This window comes from Diadema setosum, chromosome 22 (assembly GCF_964275005.1).
Source record: "Diadema setosum chromosome 22, eeDiaSeto1, whole genome shotgun sequence".
NCBI lineage: Eukaryota > Metazoa > Echinodermata > Echinoidea > Diadematoida > Diadematidae > Diadema > Diadema setosum.
This window is the reverse complement of record NC_092706.1, coordinates 20,748,695-20,768,874: the sequence shown is the minus strand read 5'-3', so window position 1 is coordinate 20,768,874 and position 20,180 is coordinate 20,748,695. Positions and strand designations below refer to the sequence as shown.

Genomic DNA, 20,180 nt, shown 5'->3' with positions numbered 1-20,180 from the left:
TTGAGTTCCCCTTGTCAAACAGCCAGGTGGGATCTCAGGTTAGACCGAACAATGCCTTAAAGGGATCGTACAGTTTTGGTTGAGACCTACAGTGTAATTTCAGGTTTCTAACTTTTTTTGGTGTGATAATGAGAAACCTCTTATGAAATATGAAAGAACATGTAATTCTATGAGGAATTCAATGTTTATTTTATGAAAATTGGTTTTGAAATGGCTGAGATATTCAAAAAGAGCGATTCTAATAAAGTGTGGGACCCACACTTTATTACAATCTCTTTGTTTTACTTTTTTTTATGTTTCAGTCATTCCAAACCCAATTTTCATCAAATAAACTTTGAATTCCTCTGAAAAATGGTATGTTCTGTACTACACGTGTATATTATCAGAAGTATTTTCTTGGTATCTCACAAAAAATAGCCCAATTCTCATCTCCACCAATACTGTACCATCCCTTTAAATTTGTATTTCCAGTTGTAGTTATTAATCACTCTTCTGAATGATGGAAATAAATGGCACACACGGGGTGCAAGAATGAAGTCTTGTAAGCAGTGCTCATTATCATAAACCATATAAGTTTCTTGAAGTGAAAAATAAAGGCTTAACTATACATTTTCATACCATTCATCACATTAATCCTTCATTTAAATTATCACTGTAATGTATCATCACAATGAACTAAGTTTGCAGAGAACCTACAAGGAATATGATTTCATTGCTGTGATGTATTGTTTGAAAATTGTGATAAGATGCTATAATCTATAATGACAAATATCCTTGGTGGGATGATAGATATCAAATCAAATTAAATCAAATCAAATCAAATCAAATCAAATCAAATCAAATCAAATCAAATCATATCATATCATATCATCCTGGCTTGAAAACATCTATATACAAGCTGCAGTTATCTTGTTATCTTATCTACACAAGTTAATTGTAGCCAAGTCTGAACAGTAAGAAATTGACACCTAATATGGTATTCTTTTCAAATGTAGTGATTTTAATATCTTGTTTTCTGAGAAGTTCCAAATAAATGATAAGATACCATTCAATCAGCAGCCAGAATGAGAGTTGTACAGTAATGATTTCCATCTCTGCTCCACTACATTACAATTGGCTGAACAACTGCATGTACCGATTCGGTAGTACAGTACAAAACAAGCATCAAGAAAGCTGCATCCCACCTTCTTCTCCCTCTGCTACCATTGTGGGCGTGATGACAATTTGGTGAAGTGCTGCTTCGGATTTGTGGTTTTTGGTCTAAGTGATTGAAGACTTCTATCATACACAGATGTCAAGGAGGGTTATTCTGCACTGCTACGGAGGAGTTAGCCGCCAAGAGAGACAAGCATTTCTAGACTTTTTGCATGATACTTCCCCATCGTAGGAGGCTACGGTTTCCCCCTCGTAGGAGGCTTCCCCCCCAATCCCCTGCACTTCAGGAAGGGAGTTGTCCCCTGCACAAGGTCGCTGAGTTACGAGATTTGTCAGCGACCTCGTTCGCACTGCCCAAATTATACACGGTTTTCGGATCATCCCCCCTCGTCGCCAGCATTGCAGATAGCTACGATTCATTACCAAAGTGACTGCAGGTGCATTAAAAGGAGGGATTACATGGTAGGATGGAGGGGGCAGAATGGGGGGGGGGGGGGGGGGCAGGGTACAGTTCAAGGTTAAGTTTGATGTCTAGCCATTCTATATCCTTCTGATGGGCAAGATGTGACTTTACTGCCAATGAAAAGTAGGGAAAAAAACTTGGTTGTGGAAACTTAGCAATGATAATAATAACAATATTGATGATGATGTGATGACAATGATGATGATGATGATTATAATGGTGATGATGATGATGATGATTATAATGGTGATGATGATGATGATGATGATGAAAACGATGACAATGATGATGATGATGATGATAATGACGATGATGATGATGAAGACGATGACAATGATGATGACGATGATAATGACTATGATGATGATGAAGACGATGACAATGATGATGACGATGATAATGACGATGATGATGATGATGAAGATGATGATGATGCTAATGATGCTGATGATACAAACAGTAAATATGCCACATCGCACATCTGCCACATTCAACAAATTAAAAATCCCCCCACCCCATTCTCTTGATCTCCAAACCTACTCATACCCTCTACACTTCTCCTTCCAAACAGAAAAGATATAGCTGTCATACCCTCAGTACAATCTTGTGGAGGAGGACAGTGATAAATGATTCACTTCCTCTGGTAGTCTCATTCAGTTTCATTACCTTGCCTACATTTTGACATATGTGCAGTCTCCCTCACTTTAATTCAATTCTATTCCATTGAAAATTCATCCATATTTGAAAAGAACACAAATCAAAAATGTATGCAAAAGAGATGGTGATACACTATATATAATCAATTGTCAAAATAATGTCATTTTTTGTAAAGACAAATATTATGATTGGCATAGTGATGAAGGTAATTTTAAGACACATGTTCAGCAACTGGTGGAGGGGCCTATACTAAAAAGCATTACATGTAATGTGCTGGTCCCTAAAAGAAAATTTATATAACTTGATAATGAATATATTTACATAAATAGATATAGATACAGATGTAGCCCTTGTCTACCATAGCCCCCCCCCCCCCCCCCCATGAAATGATAATAATTTCAGTGTTTTCAGCCATTTCATACTGAGATTGCTAAATGTCTTATTTTCAAAATCTTATTTTTAGTTTATTTTAATTTTTTTTCTACATGAAATGAGAATGAAACAAACTAAACACAGACAAACAAAACTCTATTAAAGATAATCATAATTAAGCAAAGATGAGGCATCATATGCTACATGGTGTTCATAATGATTGGCTTTTATAAGTCTACCTCAATTAACTTCTGGTTTTTTTTTTTAACCCACTGAGAATGGTTTGATTTTGCTGCAACTTACATGTACATTCCCCATAGACACCTGCCCAAGTATATTCAGGACTCGTCCTCAATGGGTTAAAAGACTTAAGTGATGGAGTCAACATCTTAGCTGTGCATTTATGGCATATAGCATCCCTGTCAGTGCTGAATTGACTATCATAACCTCATTTCAATGTTTAAATGAGCATGAAGACAGAAAAATGCAAAGAAAACATGAACTTTTGAAAAGGAAGAAACCATGTTGCATGCGTGCAAAATGGATATTTCCTGCCTCATAGTGCCCCACCCTTTGATTCACTGTGATGAGAAATCAGTGAATGCATCACTAGTATTGTTCAAAGTTGGAATGAAAAACATGTTTCTATTTTCCATTTGTAAAAAGTGCAGTTACACATGATGTCAAAACTGTATTCTTGTTCATATTCCTACTCAGATTGAATTTCTATTTGGGCTACAGCTGTCATATAATTACCCCAGCTCTCTGCATATTTCATACTGTTAGTCATCTCTATAAATGTGAAGTAAGGACAACCTGTTCCCTTCTCTTTCTTTTTCTGCCTCTCTTTCCTTCTTATTGTTCAGAGGGTGGAAAATGTCACAAAGAGATTCAGCTTTGCATAAAAATACAAATCATTTCATAAATTCACTTTTCACTTGTTCCTTTATTACAAGACACAGAAACAGACATTTTTTGTGACTTGAATTCCTTTAAAATGCTGAAAATTGACTGATACTTGTAGAGGCTTGGACAACTTGTTGCTCTAATGTTCTGTAAATGCAACTGTGACTGCCAATATAACTGGTTTGAATTCTGAATGGTTAAAGTGTTAAGGGACATCATTAACTCACTCATTTGCATATTGATATTGACTGTTTGAGAAGTTGTTATTTTTTGTGAAAATTAGCAAAAGTTCACAATTCCATAAATTCCTTAATTTGAGTCTGAATTTAGGCAAATTTCACTATGGTGCATATCAAACTTGACTCTTTCTTATCATACCAACTTTAAGCAGGTTTGGAATTCTCCTTTAAAGTGGTTGCTTCCAAAACAATGTTATATCTCATGCACTTGCTACAAGGTACACCTGGTTCCCCATGGCAACAGGTTAAGTGCCTGTGTCTTTCACTATAGTATCATACACTTCCCAAGCAATGGTGTCATTGTTTCCTCTTAACTGTCTGCCTGAACTTTCCATCAACATCCAAACCCTCCACCTCCCTTCCCCTCAAAGTACACAGCCTTGTCCTTTATTTCTGTGGAAGCTCACTTGACCCGACCTCCGCCCAAACAGGAAGTACTTGCCAGCTGTCCACTTCCCGTTCTCTGGCTCAGGTAGGAGACAGACAGCTCTGATTCAAGTCCCACTTTCACTACTAAAAGACTGATATTATCTCCAGCCATTTCTACACTATTTCTATTTTTTTTTCTGCAGTTTGGCAGCTGATTGTATCTCAAGTACAGTTTGCTAAAAAAAAAAAAAAAAAAAAAATTGTGAGTTAATTTTAGTATCATCCTTTCTCTGGGGATATGGGAGTTTTGATATCAAAAATACATATATCGTATATCACTCTGAAAACGTATGACGTCTTTTGGAGCTGTTGCCTCCAACCTTGATGGTTATAATTCAACACATTATATATATATACATATATATATATATATATATATATATATATATATATATATATATATATACCTATATAAGAAGGTTCAACATTCACACATAAGGAAAAGAATTGACTTGTAATTATACTTTAACAGTTTTTGGTGTATTGTCATGAGAATCACTTAATGATACAACAATGTTTGAACTTTTGTTTACTGTCATTTTCTCCCTCCCAGGAGGCATTCCTTTTTCATCGTTTAGAAATATCCAACAACAACAAAAAATAATGATGGTACCTGTAATAGAAATTATATCTAACCTTGTCCTGATTCAACTTGTGATTCAAGGTGTTGGTGATGCTATGTGGTTATCTTCTGTATACCCATTACCAACAAACAGGAACATAGATCAAGTGGCATGTATCAACTTTATGAGGATTGATATAATCTTGGATACTCAATCATTTTAAAGATTCTCTTCCCTCAATTTGATGCCTGGCGAAGAGAAGTGAATTCCACTGACCTTGGGAAACATATTGGCTTGCTGCCTTGCCAAAATCATGACGCAGAAATTCAATTTCTGTTTCACCCGTCACGATGTGGGACTTAATTCTGTTAAGCGTGGCTTATCTCCAGCTTTCAATAGTGACCTGATGTGTTTAGTTCATCAGAAAAACTGCAAAGTCTGACAAATCATAAGTAATGTATGTGTAATAATCATAACCATCATCACATGCCTCTGATAAAGTTGTAGAGAGAATATCTCAGGATTCTTTTGACATACGGAATTTAAAAATGGTTAGGCCAACAAATGTGTAATCTACCAATTAACTCCCTACCAACTATCTTTAAAATCTAAATCTAAGTCTAAGAATATTTAAAATCCAAAACTTTTTTGTTTTGTGTTTTTGACTGACCAATGACATGCCAAACTCCAGCACACTTGACAAAATAAAAACAAAAACAAAAATACGAAACTGAATATACTCTGGATGTACAATTTTTCCTTGTTATTGTGTTAGTTTGTTTTTGTTGTTGTTGTTGTTGTTGTTGTTGTTGTTGTTGTTGTTGTTGTTGTTGTTGTTGTTGTTGTTGACAAAAATTAGACAATGGAATGGAAATCTTAGTGCTCAGAAATCTTCAATCTCATGTAACATATCAATGTTTGGTGGATCTATCTAAGTCATGTTATTTGTTCCTCACTTGTAGCTCCCTTACTACAAATATTTCCTTGTAGCTACACCATGTACAATGGGATTACACAGTGTATGGAAGTATATAGGGACATCCTTATACTCTCCGTTAACCCATTGAAGATGGGTCTCGAGCATACTCAGCCAAGTGTCTATAGGAAATGCGTTTTGTAGCAAAATCGGCACGTTCTCAACGGGTTAAACGAGTGAAGGCGGTCCCAAATTTACCCCCCTCTGCTCTTGCAGAGCGTTAAAGACAGGGATCCGGATAGGGCGATATACGACTGGATCACGGGGGAATACAGCCACCTGTTCTTCTTGGGTGTATTTTTATCCCCCTCCAATAGGTTTCTTGGCATAACGTCTCACTTGCCAATACTGGAGGCAATCAGAAGTGAATCCAAAGTGATTGGAGGGGAGGATGACAACAATTAGACTGTCATCATACATTCCACCCACTACCCCAAGACCTGAATATGTCAAACAACAATATTAGTCACATACCCGTGTGAAATAAATAGAAGCAACACTTTTAGAAGGTCTCTAGCTATGGTTTTCAGATGACATGCACCTGAAGAGTTTGCCATATTCAAGCTTTAACTTGATATTTTTATATCTTAACCCGTTGAGGACGAGTCTCAAGTATACTTGGGCAAGTGTCTATGGGAAATATATGTTGTTGCAAAATCAGTCTGTCCTCAACAGGTTAATATTTCTTTTAATTTTCCTATATTTTATCTATTTTTTCCCCCACAAGTTAAAAGACCCTACACACACTCTACACTTGCTTGATTGAAGTTGGTTACATGTATGTTCACATTCAGCTTAGGAGAGGTTACAGTATTCAAGGAGTGAGAAATATTTTTTTAAAAAAGAAAAAAAAAACACACACTTTCATTGCAACACTAACTTTCACATCTTGATACAATATCCTTGCCCTTTCATGAAAAATTATATCTGAAGAGAATCCATATTCAAAATGTAGTCTTAAAAACTGATCAATCCTTTTCTCAATAGTATTCTTACACAGCTAATGAAAATGTTTTCAGGTTCACAGCAACTGACATAATTGTCATCAACACAGGCACATACAGTATCTATATTAGGGCCTACTGACAAATAGAGGAAAATGAAATTGGGGGATGGGTGAATCAACGAAGCGAGGGTGGTTTTACTGTTAAGATAATGAATAAATTGATGAATCATAATGATAATAAATGACATCAAATGACATCATCAGCTTTGAGGGTGCTAATGGCAGTTACATTTTTAGTAAATGTATGTAATGAGAAAATCTCTCTCCTTTATTTTAAGCATATGCATTACTGAACTATGAGTCATAGCAAGCTCTACACAGAGCATGAATTATGCTCACAAACCTGCGAGAAGTATCAAAAATGATTCGGGCAAACTTTGATCACGGCATTCTGAATTATGTACACATGCTCTTACATAGACATTGCTGTGCTAATTCAATTATATCTTGCCTAATTACCAAGATTAATTGTCTCTGCCATCTAAAGAGAACTAACACTTTATAATATCTCTCACTTTCTGTATATTTCTCTACCTCTATCTTTCTTTCCTTCTCTATCTATTTCTCATTCTCCTTTCTTTTTCATATTCATCTCTCTTTTTCCCATCTTCCTGCTCCATCTCACTAACTAATGTGATTAAATAATATTAATTGGATGTAGTGCATGGATGACATCTTGTAGGACTCTATTGGGGCAAAATTCTATCACAGCCTGAGTTTCTTAAAGCTGTAGCTATGTATATCATGATTATGATAATAATGATAATAGAAGCAGTCATAAAGATGATAACAGAATTAATAAACAACAATAACAACTGTAATAACAAAAACAATTATAGTTATATAAGGACTTAACTTGAACAATTACTATGAACAAAATATGCTCTACAATATCATTATTCATCCGCTTGGAATATTACACAAAGTTTCTATTGGTTGATTGTGTAAATTGATATATTTATCATTACCATAATCAATTATTATTGTTATAAATTCAAAATAAATGAAGATGTTTTTCATTAAGAGCACATCAGTTTTGTTCTTTTACAATCATCATTATCGTCATCATCATCATCATCATCATTCTTAATATTATGGTCTGTATTTGATTCAATGTAGAAAATTACACAAAATGAAAAAAAAAAATGAAAATAACACCTACAGACAATACACTCTTGAAAACAATCTCAATCTAGAGAGAACAAGCTGGGAGAGATATTTTCCCTTACAGTGTCCAGTCTGAACTCACCCGATCTATTCCCTCTCGTTGACATGGTGGCATCTGGCCTTTGGTCTCCAAAGAAATAATGAGACTGGGCTTCTGAGGTAATCACAGGAGAATGGCTGTTTGAAAGATACAATGTAAAAGAAAAGAAGGGGGTGCTTATAAACCCATTGAGGACTAGCTTCTTTGGCTATGATACAGGTTTCCCATAGGCACCTGTCAGAAATAAAATAGTTAAAACTTGTAATGAACTGGTGGACATACAGGGATATTGTCAAATTCTGGGCTGCTTGACATAACTTCGCATTCACACTTTCACAATAGTTGTAAATATTATTTGATGATGACACATAACTCTTTTAATTCATTATGATAATTCCCCGTCACCCTGCCCCTCCCTGAGCAGACAGTAGAAATGAACATACATTATGAAGGACCCTAAAAACCTATATAAGCATATTCTCTGCTTTGTTTCCATTTTATGCATTATGTTTCATTTCTTCATTGGGAGATTCAAAGAAATTACCAGGTCTCCAGTATATAGCTTTGATAAAGCAATATACATACCTCATACAATAAACACCAGGACTGAAAATGGTTCCACACTAGTTAGGAAGTATGACTGAAATGTATTTTCTTGTTTTTGGTCAAACATACACATAGGCAGTCTTGGTGTTTAAATTCCATTCCTACTTTGGCATTATTATGCACACTATTAGGCATAACAATCAAAATGTGAGCAACTGACAAGTATATCCACAGCATGGAAACTATAGTCTGGAGTATGTTTTTCCAGCTCATGTTTCAAATAAATATCCCTTCTCTGATTGTAACCAGAGAAAATGAGAAGAAATTGAGTGAAGGGGAGAGGGATAATATGAGAAATACAAACAGATGGGTAGACAGAAGTAAGAGAAGAGATATAGTGATACAGGGTGTGAGAGATAAAGAGTGCAGGAGACAGAATAGAATGAGAGAAAGAAGAGAGAGAGAGATACACACTCACAGACAGAATGACAGAATAGAGAAAGAGATGAAGATAGATAGATATATATGCAGGGTGAGAGAGGAGAGAGAGAGAGAGAGGGAAGAGATGTCACAATGTGAGCAATCCAGCTTGGATAGATTATACTGTGCATGGATGGCAGATTTGTCACATAATGTAAACAGACTGTTATTCCTGCTCATTGTCTGGATGCATGTCATGAATCAAACACGAAGGCATCCTCCCCAATCCCCTACTCCCCTCCCCTCCAGGGGTGGGATGTGGGTGGGGTAGGTGAGGGGGTAGAGAGATTGGTGAAGGTATGAGGGAGATGTACACGATGTAAGTCATAATAGTTTAATAATTCACACGCTGTTCCTAAGCTTTAAGTTTAGGTCAAAAACTTAACTCTTGATGATTAGCTTGCAGTTCAGCAATCTTGAAGTTTAGCTGATGATAAGAACCACAAGACATCTTAGGGTTTATACTCTCTATACAAGCCACAGGGGGTTCCCACTCATAGTTTCGCTCCGTATGGACACAATAATCAAGAGCTTGTGAGCTAACGTGAACCTTGCTTCTTGTCTGCATCCGGGTCAACCTCCAAGCTGTGCTATTTCATACGGGCATAAGGTCATCTAGCAAGAGACTCTGCACTTTCAGTGTAATGATCGAGTGGGATTCGCGAGTAAGTTGTAACTTAAAGTTCAAGGTGCACATGTGAACCTGCGTCGTGAATTCAAAAGTGGAGCTAATCACCGACAGTTAAGTTTTTGACCTAAACTTCAAGTTTGGCAACAGCGTGTGAACGCAACTAATGACAGACAATGTGGAGTCATTAGCTTCAGAAATACAGTTCCAGGAGATACATATACCATGTTATTCCTTGGCACATTGATTAAATACTGCTATCAACTTAAGGCATAATCTTATTTATTACTGAATCTCATGAATTGCTACACTTCAAAGTGCATGTTGTATGACAACATAAAACCTACGAATAGAAGGTTAAGGTGACAGAGGAAATCTGAAATGGGACTATCTTCAAACATTGTCTTTTGTGAATGGATTCTAACTAGATAAACTGATCACCTACAATGTATCTTTGGACAGATGATTTTACACTTCCAATAATATTCCGAACTTGAAAAAAAAAAAAAAAGATATGCACTAGTAGCTTAAATCTCTCTAATGAAATGTCTGCTTTTCTTTTTATCTTATAATCTTTTCAATCTATATGAAATATCAATGATATTACAGCTTTAATCCTACAATTCTTAACTTTTTTTTTTTTTAATAATGCCATTTATGTTCTCTATTGTTGCTTCTGTGAATCATTTGTTTTTTAAAAATCAGGTTCCATCTGATCCGGAATTGTCCTTTTCCACGTATGTTGTAATGTATCACACAGCTTACCGCGGTGAGATGTATCGTTCTTGCGGGGATGTTTGTTCATGAAGTGCGCCCTCTGCAGACAGCGACCTGTGGGACAGGGGCGTCTCCCACTTGAGTTCAGAGGGGTCTGGAACCTCAAGATCTGCAAGATAACAAGAACAGTTATGAAGACAAGCTGAATTCATAGCTTTGATTTTACATATCAAATTCATTTGTCCTGATTAACAAAGATACAAGAAAAGCTCTGCAAACTGCACTTTGGTACACCGAATGTTCTTCCTGTTGAACCTAATAATTTGCAAGTCATTATCATATCTCTGTCAACTTTAAACAAATGGCATGAAAGCAATTGCCGAGTTTAATTCATCATGGAAAAAAGAATATAATTATAATCATTAACCCGTTGAGGATGAGTCCTGAGTTTACTCACACACGTGTCATTGGGGAATGCGTGTTGTAGCAAAATTAAACCATCCTCAATAGGTTAATGTAATAGTGTGTAGGTGAAAACACAATGGTGTGATTGAGTGTGAGCGTGTAAACAATTGTGAAGTTTATATGTTTTGATGTGAATTTGTGAATGAGAATAATCAGAGATTTTTCTTTCATCTGTTTTATTTCATCCTTGTATCTAGTTATTCATTCATTTTTGAAAGAGATACAGAGTACTGCCACACTACTCCATCTATGAATTGCACAAGTGGCAAGGGTTTATTCAGGAAACGCCCACCCATTCTTACGACTTGCGGGGCATTCATTTAAATTCAAATGATACATTGTATCTCCCAACAAGCCCTTCCAAAGAAAATGTAATATCCAATTGGGAATAACAAAAATAGCATGCAATCGTACACTAATTCACTTAAGAATACATTTTCTAATGCACACATTTGTTATACTTACATGGTATATTGAGAAGGGGGAAATAATTTAGGTTAATATTACAGTTGAAATGCCTGTCCGTGACCTCAACAAAAGAGCTACATATATTAAGGAGACTTACAGTTTTAAAACTTGAGAATCAAAATAGAGGAATGCAGAATTTTGTATGAATATGAAAAAATTCCATAAATCAATTCTTTTGTTACTTTTCTTATTCTGTTTGTTGATTTTTTTTTCCCCTGATAGAACCAATGTGTGGAAAATTATAATTATTTGTGACCCGCTACAACAAAATGGTCCTAAAGTCGCGCACGGTCGAAGCCGTGAAAATCGAGTTTGAAGTCAGAGCATCAAAATTGGTCAAAACTTACGATTTTCTGAATTTGACATATAATCAGAGTCTGAAATGCCTTCTATTATCTGTCGAAATTTTGAAGCAAAATGATGAAAGGAAAGACCAAAAAATAGCGTTTTTCTGGGCCATGTTTTTTGGCGTTTCAACGAAGCAGAAACTGGTTCGAATATTTGGATTGAGCGCCACACAAAGGCTCCGCCCCTAACAACGACCAGCGTGTTCTCATTGGTCAGTTTACCGCTTGCTGCTAACCGAAGCGTGAAGCTCGCACACTGCCCAGTCGACTGGTGCGTGCTGGCGGGGTGCGCTATGCCTAGCCGGCCCAGCCGCTTCTCTTGGCATCCTGGTCACTGATTGGTCGGTGAGGAGACCGCCGACGCTGTGTTTGAATGAGCATTTCGGGGGTTGCTAGGGCTTACCTTCTATTGTCCGGAGGTGAATACTGACTGTGTGTCCCGTGATCGTGATTGCGTCGCAAGGAGAACTTTTAGGGCGCTTTTCTCGAAACTGTGATTTCCCAGACGTCTTGACATGCTCTCTTTTAAACATCAATATCTCCGCAGCCGATTATTTTCATATGGTGTGTTATATATCAATTTAAAGCAGAAAGATCAGGGAATTGTGTCATGCAATTTTCAAATAATCGACCTCGCCCGACTTTAGGATCATTTTGTTGTAGCGGGTCACATTTTTTTTATGTTCTACCCCTCTTTATACTGTCTATAGTTTACTTCTTCCAGTATGCTAAAAACCATGTGGAAGTTTTTTCTCTTGATGGCATCCCGCCCGCACTGCAGATAGTACCACCTTGAATTTCGTGGTACTGAGCTACACTGCATTCAAAGGTGATATGCGTCCGCAGAAACCCTACTCCAGAGACCTTCGCTCACCGCACTCTTTTCAAGTCCAGTGCTAATCTACTGAGTTCGTAACCTTCTCACATTGCAGGTCAATACAGTCTGCAGAGACTCCGGCCCAAACGTCAGTCACCAGAAAGTGACGCAGATGCTCACAGTCGGTGCCTTTGTAGCTGTGTCAAATTTAATGGTCTAATTAGCAGTTGAGGATACACAGGAGTACCTTAAAGTATAACACCATTATCTACTTTAACTTGGTCCCTCTTTCACCATGAGCTCTTGGGATACTGTAAAAGTGGATATTTTCGCATGAGAGATTTTTTTTTTTTTCCTTGGCTGGGTAAGATGAGTTTTGCTTGTTTTTAGTTCCGCAGAATCAAAACATCGACTACAGAAACATATGATATGCAAAAATATTTGCATATCTTTATTTTGCACTAGTTTCTGGTAGGGCGAAGTGTGTGAAAATTCAACATAAAGAAAATGTCCACTTTTACAGTAATGTCAATAGTAGGCCTATGTGCATTGTATATTCATCAAGACTAGGTGGTATATGTTATCTAAGTGATGTGAGTGCTGATTTAAGTACCATTTGGAGAGGAGCAAGATTGATTTTGAACCGGTCTTTTTTCATTCAGTTAATTCCGTGTAACAAACTATTGATGCTGTAGTCAATGTGCTTTTGTCTGCTTCTGTCTTCATTAAATATATTTTACGATTAACAGAATATTCTGAAGCAAGTGCTGCGATTTCCCAACATTTGAATACATTATTCCAGGCTTTAAAAAAACAAGCAAGAAGGAAGTTAAAGTCTAAAGACTGCCTTTCCTTAGTTTAATATATGCATATCTAAATAGAAAAACACAATTATTCAAATTCTAAAATTCTTTTTCTGATTTCATTATTCTGCACCTAGTATATGCATACTGTCAATTTGTGTCTTGCTCCATTTGAAGAGTTTGTTCGCAAAAACCGATAAGTCCATTTTTGAAGATTTTGAAGTACGGTCTCTGTCATAAAGTACAAAATAATACCTTTTAAATGATATATTGGTTACTACATATAAAGGTACATTTTTGAAGTTATGATCAAAAGAAGCAAAAAATTTTCTTATTATTCTCTTTATTTTTCTTGACCTTTAATCGCAAATACACATGTATCTCCATGTGGCAAATATGGACTTATCGGTTTTTGCGAACAAACTCTTCATTTATTCATGGTCTTCTGGAGATATCTTTTACGAATGAATGTTGGTCCTAACTAGAATCTACCTTTATTCACTCTGGTAGATCCTCTGATTTAAGAGCAATATATCTTGAAGAATTGATAGACCACTAAAATGACACATGTGCCTGTCACCATGCAAACTGTAGAGACCTTTAACTCTTTATGTGCCACGTTCGCACGTCCGACTCAGTCGACGGCTTGCCAACTTCGCATATTCTGCTCAACAAACAAAGCCGCCAAGACCGATCGATAAACCGCTAATTACTGCTAATCCCGCGGCACAATGAAAGCGTCTCTCGTGCTTTTGTTCCTCTCATAAACGGCTTGCATTCTATGTGGAGATCGACTATCAAGCGATGTTCCCAACTGGATTTGCTCGTACATTCTAAGTTTCTGTCACGGTTTTATGTGCAAAAGTCATGCCTTTATACTAATGTAGCAACTGGTCATTCAAAAGCAAAATTGAAAATAGACTCGTCATATAATTTATATCGAAACGAAGCTTGGCATTCCTCTTTAACTTTGCCTACTAATATGCCCATCCTAACAGAACTTTGTAGAAGTTATACAGATTGGAAAAACAGAATTCTTTCTCAAAGCATGACAACCTTTGTGTCTCAGAATAACGTGGCACTCAGGGGGTTTCCACCATGGCACATAAAGAGTTAACTCATCGAGGATGAGTCCTGTGTATACTGGGGCAGGTGTCCATGGGAGATGCGTGTTGCAGCAATATCAGCCCGTCCTCAATGGGTTAATTGCTATTTTGTGAGGGCAATTTACGTTCCATACATTAAACATAGATTTTGACAAACAATGCAGAACAAATTGCCTTTTTTCCTGCACCAAAACCCTCCTTTTACGAGGTCCACAGCACAGCTTATCTGATCTTTCCACACAGCCTGATTTAAAGGGACTGTACAGTACTGGTTGAGGTGAGGATTCAGGTTTATAACATTCCTAAGCGAGAAAATGAGAAACCTCTTATGAAATATGAAAGAGCATGCAACTTTAACTCGCCGAGGATGAGTTCCGAGTATACTCCGGCAGGAGTCTATGGGAAATGTGTGTTGTAGCAAATTAGTCCGTCCTCCACAGGTTAAGAAGGATTCAATGTTTATCTAATGAAAATTGGCTTTCAAATGGCTGAGATATATCCAAAAAAGTGATAATAATAAAAGGCGACAGGCCACGCCTTTTAGTAGGATATCTTTGCTTCACCTTGTTTTTGGATATCTCAGCCATTCAAAAACCGACCCCATCAAATAAACTTTTGATTCCCCTAGAATCACATGCTCTTTGACATCTCATAGAGTGGTTTCTGAATATCTCGCAAAACGTTAATAGCTCAATCCTCACCTCAACCAGAACTGTACAGTCCCTTTAAAACCTATCAGACAGCACAAAATGGGCTACATGTAATGTACTACATATAAAACAACTACAATACAAATAGTTCCCTACCCCCCCCCCCCCAAAAAAAAAAAGACCATAGAAGACCTAAAGCAATTCCTGGTGTCGTCTGCTGCTGTCATTCCGCTACCGTGGTAACACTAGCCTGTCTAAATGTCAGTCTAGTCCTAGGGAAGGGTGGGTTAGACACTTAGCATGAAAGAAACCATCTTGCATTAAAAGTATTTAGCGGAGGGCATTCGCCTCTGACGAACAAGCCTACCCCATCCATCATGACACTATGGTCACCACACGGGTGACTAATGGGATGAACACGCATTGATCAACAAACATTTGTGCATAATCATCCTGCCCTCATTTATGGTAAGTTAAATTCCACAGTGTTAGTAATTTAGTAACCCCTCCCCCCCCCCCCAAAAAAAAAACAACAACAACAACAACAACAACAACAACAAACAAACAAAACAAACAAGCGAAAATAAATGAATAAAGAAAAAAATATTGTACTGAGCTATGGAAAGAGTGGTTGCACAACAAGCCGCTTTGCATTAACAAAACTTTTGGTGAATTTGCACAAACATTGTGAATCATCTATTTCAAGTGGTTTATAATATCTTATGATCAACATACAAACACAGCTGCTATAAAGCCTCTCTCTGTCATAATCATATTCATCACTTTCAGCAAATCTCTCTGCATGTACTTCAAAAGAAGCCACTTGTATTATTATAGTCACAAAATGTGAATATCTTCATACCCTGGTATGGGCCTTTGTCCTTTGCTTGACATAATAACAAGAACTAAAACTTAATTTGTTTTATTTTCTATTTCTACACAAAACAAGGGCATCAAAGTGAGGGAAGGCTCCGGGAAGAATTAAGTATAGTTCATACTTGCCAACTACAAAATTGAGTTTTAAAAAATAATGGAAGCAGTATCCAAAAAAAAAAAATATAAAGATATATAAAATAGTATCACCAAAAGCCAATCAGGTGCTTATAAAGAGCAGGTGTGGTTGATATAGGTTCATAGCACTGATGGTAATCTTATGAACTACAAAGGAAGTGCAAGAATAGACATGCACCCATTAAGATTTTTTTTTTTCAAGATGAAGTTCTGTCTGGAGCTTTATATGTATCTCTAGACAAACTCTCATTACAGGAGATTTATTCACTCTTGTTTGCACACTTCACAGAAGACAATTATGTCAAACAGTCTGAAGGTTGTTATCCTATTTAACAGACTTTGTTCCAGCAGTAACACGCTGTCAGCGCTCAATATAGCAACAAAATATGGTCAAATACGGCTCATCATTGTGATCATTGTTCCTCATTTATAAGCAATGAACTTAGAATGATGTGATAATCCTGTGAAGCATGCCACAGTATACCAAATACCTCGGTCCCTACTTTAAGCTTACATGTGATGCGTCATCACGAAAGCCACAAAATGTTAAGAAAATAATCTTTTGGTTTTTGGCAGATTTGAATTCCCCATATGCTGAACTTAAAATCAATACATGATTTGCCCACCCCATTGCAAGGAAAATAAATGACGAAATATAAACTGGAAGTTAGAAATCTGTATAATTGCCAAAGATTGCCAAGATTTCCAACATTACATGCATACAAGTGACATGATGATGCACTACATAATTATGAGAGCACTGAAGGGTAGTGCAACTCACCACCTCCCCGCTGCCACAAGTGACGCACGAGAACACAGATCCAGGTCCACGTAGCTAAAAGGAACAGGTAAGCCACTATTGCAAGCACGGCCATGGTCTAATTAATTGACTGTCACTCAGACAAATCTTGTGCCATTCATGGATGTCACACACTATTGTTACACTCGCATATGCACAAAGTCATTCTTTTTTACGGTTCACATATGCATCATGATAGCGAAAATCAACTGCTACTATACAATTGTAAGTGTGTCATCCTGCATTCCACTGGTTAATCATCTGTGTGCTTTGAGGGTTGCTTGGCAAAGAAAACCCAACAGCCTTATGCACAACATCCAATGTCCCTGGTAGAGAAAGGGTTAATGCAAGGAAGCTAGATATCTTGTTGCTGCTGGTCACTGTTTTTAGATTCCTTTAATCCAATGCGGAAGACAGCACAGAACCACAGTACATTTTCTTTTTTCATTCTCTTCACTGAGCAGCTGATTAGTTCTTCATCAATGAGGCAGCACTTCATTGTTTTTGCTCGAGATGTAGTTTGTTCTTCTTGAGATGCATGAGGATTGTATCCCTGCTAAGTTCCATTTCTCAGTACACTTGTCTTTTGACATAAATCTTTTAATCCCATCTCAAGAGATCACAGAGGCCCACTAAACATATGGTTCAAGTTGACACTTTCTCTCGATGCCCTTAATTGTGTCTCCTCATTAATCATTAGCTATCAGAGCAAACCATCAGGTTCACATGAACCATTCTTCATATGAAGGAGGAGAACCGTCTTTATGTGTTTCTAGTTCCAAAAGTTAATGACAGCTGCAATAAAACTGAAAAATCGACTTCAGCATCTGAGATGATTTAGTATCCATGGACAAACAGTTGTAGACGATGGTACTACATCTCCTCTACAATGTCTCAGCATTATTAAAAACAAAGTTAGGAAATTTATGTTCTCCATATAATTGAATAGGCATCTTTAGCTCCTGAGGCAGTCCGTAGCAACATGTCATAAAGCTGTGATGGTTGAGTATCCATGGAAACAAAGGACAGTAATTGCACTCATCTTGATATTCTTTGATGCTTGGGTGTCAACAACAAAAAAAAGAAGACATTTTCTCTGAACAGATAAAACAATCTTTTCAATTCCAATGACGGGTAAAAGAGACTGAAAGATTGCATGTTTTTGGCATTTAAGATGCTACAGTTGAGTATCCATGGAAACAGAGGATGGATTCTATGCTTATGCTTATCCTCCGGGAGTCACTTTTCCACAGCACAGAATGATTAGATAACTGTGTATCTTAACGTGGGATGGTGTGAATGCTGGTACTCTGCTGAGCATACTCTCTTTTGAGTAAAACATAGCTTTCCCTGCAACATCTTCTGCAGCATCTCTAGTTACTGAGTAACATAACTCTTTATAGTGGTGGTGACTGGGGTTCTTTTAGATTGATGTTAGCATTGAAATATTGTGTTATCAGCACCTCATTCATTAATACAACAAAATATCTCAAGTTGACATTATTACAACTTTAACTGTTTGATAAAGTATCATGTTATCATAATACAGCATTTCATTCAGTAATCTCAGAAAACACTGCAATAACCAGACCTACAATTGTTGCATGAAGAACCACCATAATATTGTATGAATTATCTTTGCATACAAAGTAAGACTTGACAGGCATGTAATCTACTAATGACTACTGCCCTTTACAAGACAGTTCTTGATCAGCAATTTCAAAAAATATATATATTCAAAAGACATCAGGACTAAAATGACAAAATGAAAATAATTTCTCTTGTGATCTACATACATTGATTATTTGATCCACATGTTACAATCAATTCACAGCATGAAAAAGAAGAAAAGACAGATGATATAAAGAAAATATGATATATGTTGACGATAATAATGTGACCAGTATCAATTTATATGTTGAAGATTACAGAGCATATAGGTAAATACATAGGGCAAAATATCAAAGGTGATATTTTGTTATTGCCTGTGCATTGTTTTCACATGATCCCATATTCCTATCACAGCTGATACACTAATAATCATTTAATTCCATCTGACCTTGTAATGCTTGCATGTGACATCTATCTACAGTGATGACTTATTTCTGAAGTATGAATGTTGTCAAAGTTTCATGGCAAAGAACAAGCTAAAATCTATTTCTAAGCCGGCATATATTTCATCACAGATGTGAACATATCCAAGGAGGTATACCTCCCCGATTTATCTCAGAATTTCAGCCACTCTGTAGATGCCAGGGGCTCCTTCAAAACAACAGCAATAACCAAGTAAAAGCAAGCATATAAAAGGACAAACAGTGAATTTCTGCACTTTGCATGCAGGCAGGTTATGTAGATATTCCCTCTCTCATCTTGACGATTGTTATCGGTAATCTAGAGAGTACGGTGAATGTTATCATGTTGTGCCACATAAAGCCAGGCTTTACTATTATTTGTAACCAGGTCACATGATTCTTCTCCTTTTCTTTTTTGGCAAACTAGAGATTCTTGAAGGGGAAAGAAAAAAAAGGCTAAGGTTTGTGGTTTGGGAATCGGGCAATCAGTGCCCCGCAGGCGAATCTGTCTGATTCATGAGACTTCTTCTTCCCTCAGCCGATGTCGCTCGGTGAAACTCGAGAGTCGCACTGAAAATAACTCCGCAAGAACTGATCAATGTGGGCGCAACCTCCAGAGACTAGACTGTTTGTCTCCCTCGCTCCACTCGCATTAATCAGAGACCATCGCGCCCGATTGCAAATGAGCGGAGTGACGTCACGCTATTTAAAGTCCAGCAATAAAAAGAATGCATCCTCGTTTTAATAATATATTGCATCGTGCATCCTCAAGAACTATACTTCTGTGATGCGCAGTGCATGAGTCACACCATGTTACCAAAAAAAGATATGCTTCTGAGAAAGCGTAATGAAGATTATCCATAAAATACGAGAACACAGAGTGCCTTGAAGACCAGTGCCAAATGAAACTGGCAATGCAATCGATCATCTTTGAAAGACACTGGTGGCTATTCATCATGCACATCTACAAATATACATGCATTGATTGATTTCACAACAACATGCATATTTGATATGCAGTTGTCATCTTCTAGACTCATCACTGATATAAGATATGAAACGCTGTGTGGAGCCTAATCAGTGGGAACTTCATGAACACTCCAAGTTTAGTTTATGGTGGTGTACTTTTTCTTCAGCATGTGACACACAACGCAGTGTTCCTCAATGTTCGGGACAGTTTAATCTCCTCTCACTATACAGAGTTTGCTTTGGTTCTCAGTCTGGGAAGGGCGTGCAGGGGAAGAGAGAAAACATCAAACAGAAAACCTAAGTGACATCAGCCTTCCTTCCGTCCCTAT

The 20,180-nt window shown here is 37.1% G+C and overlaps 1 protein-coding gene across 1 annotated transcript in view; it reads right to left on the bottom strand.

Moving 5' to 3' along the window:
• The window catches only part of LOC140245204 (uncharacterized), a 315,944-nt gene that overhangs the window by 135,826 nt on the left and 159,938 nt on the right, over positions 1-20,180 (bottom strand). The window contains exons 5-6 of the mRNA XM_072324793.1: positions 10,393-10,513; positions 8,016-8,110 (exon numbers count right to left, since the gene is read on the bottom strand). Of these exons, the coding sequence (XP_072180894.1) occupies positions 8,016-8,110; positions 10,393-10,513 (216 nt within the window). The remainder of the gene's footprint in view (positions 1-8,015; positions 8,111-10,392; positions 10,514-20,180) is intronic.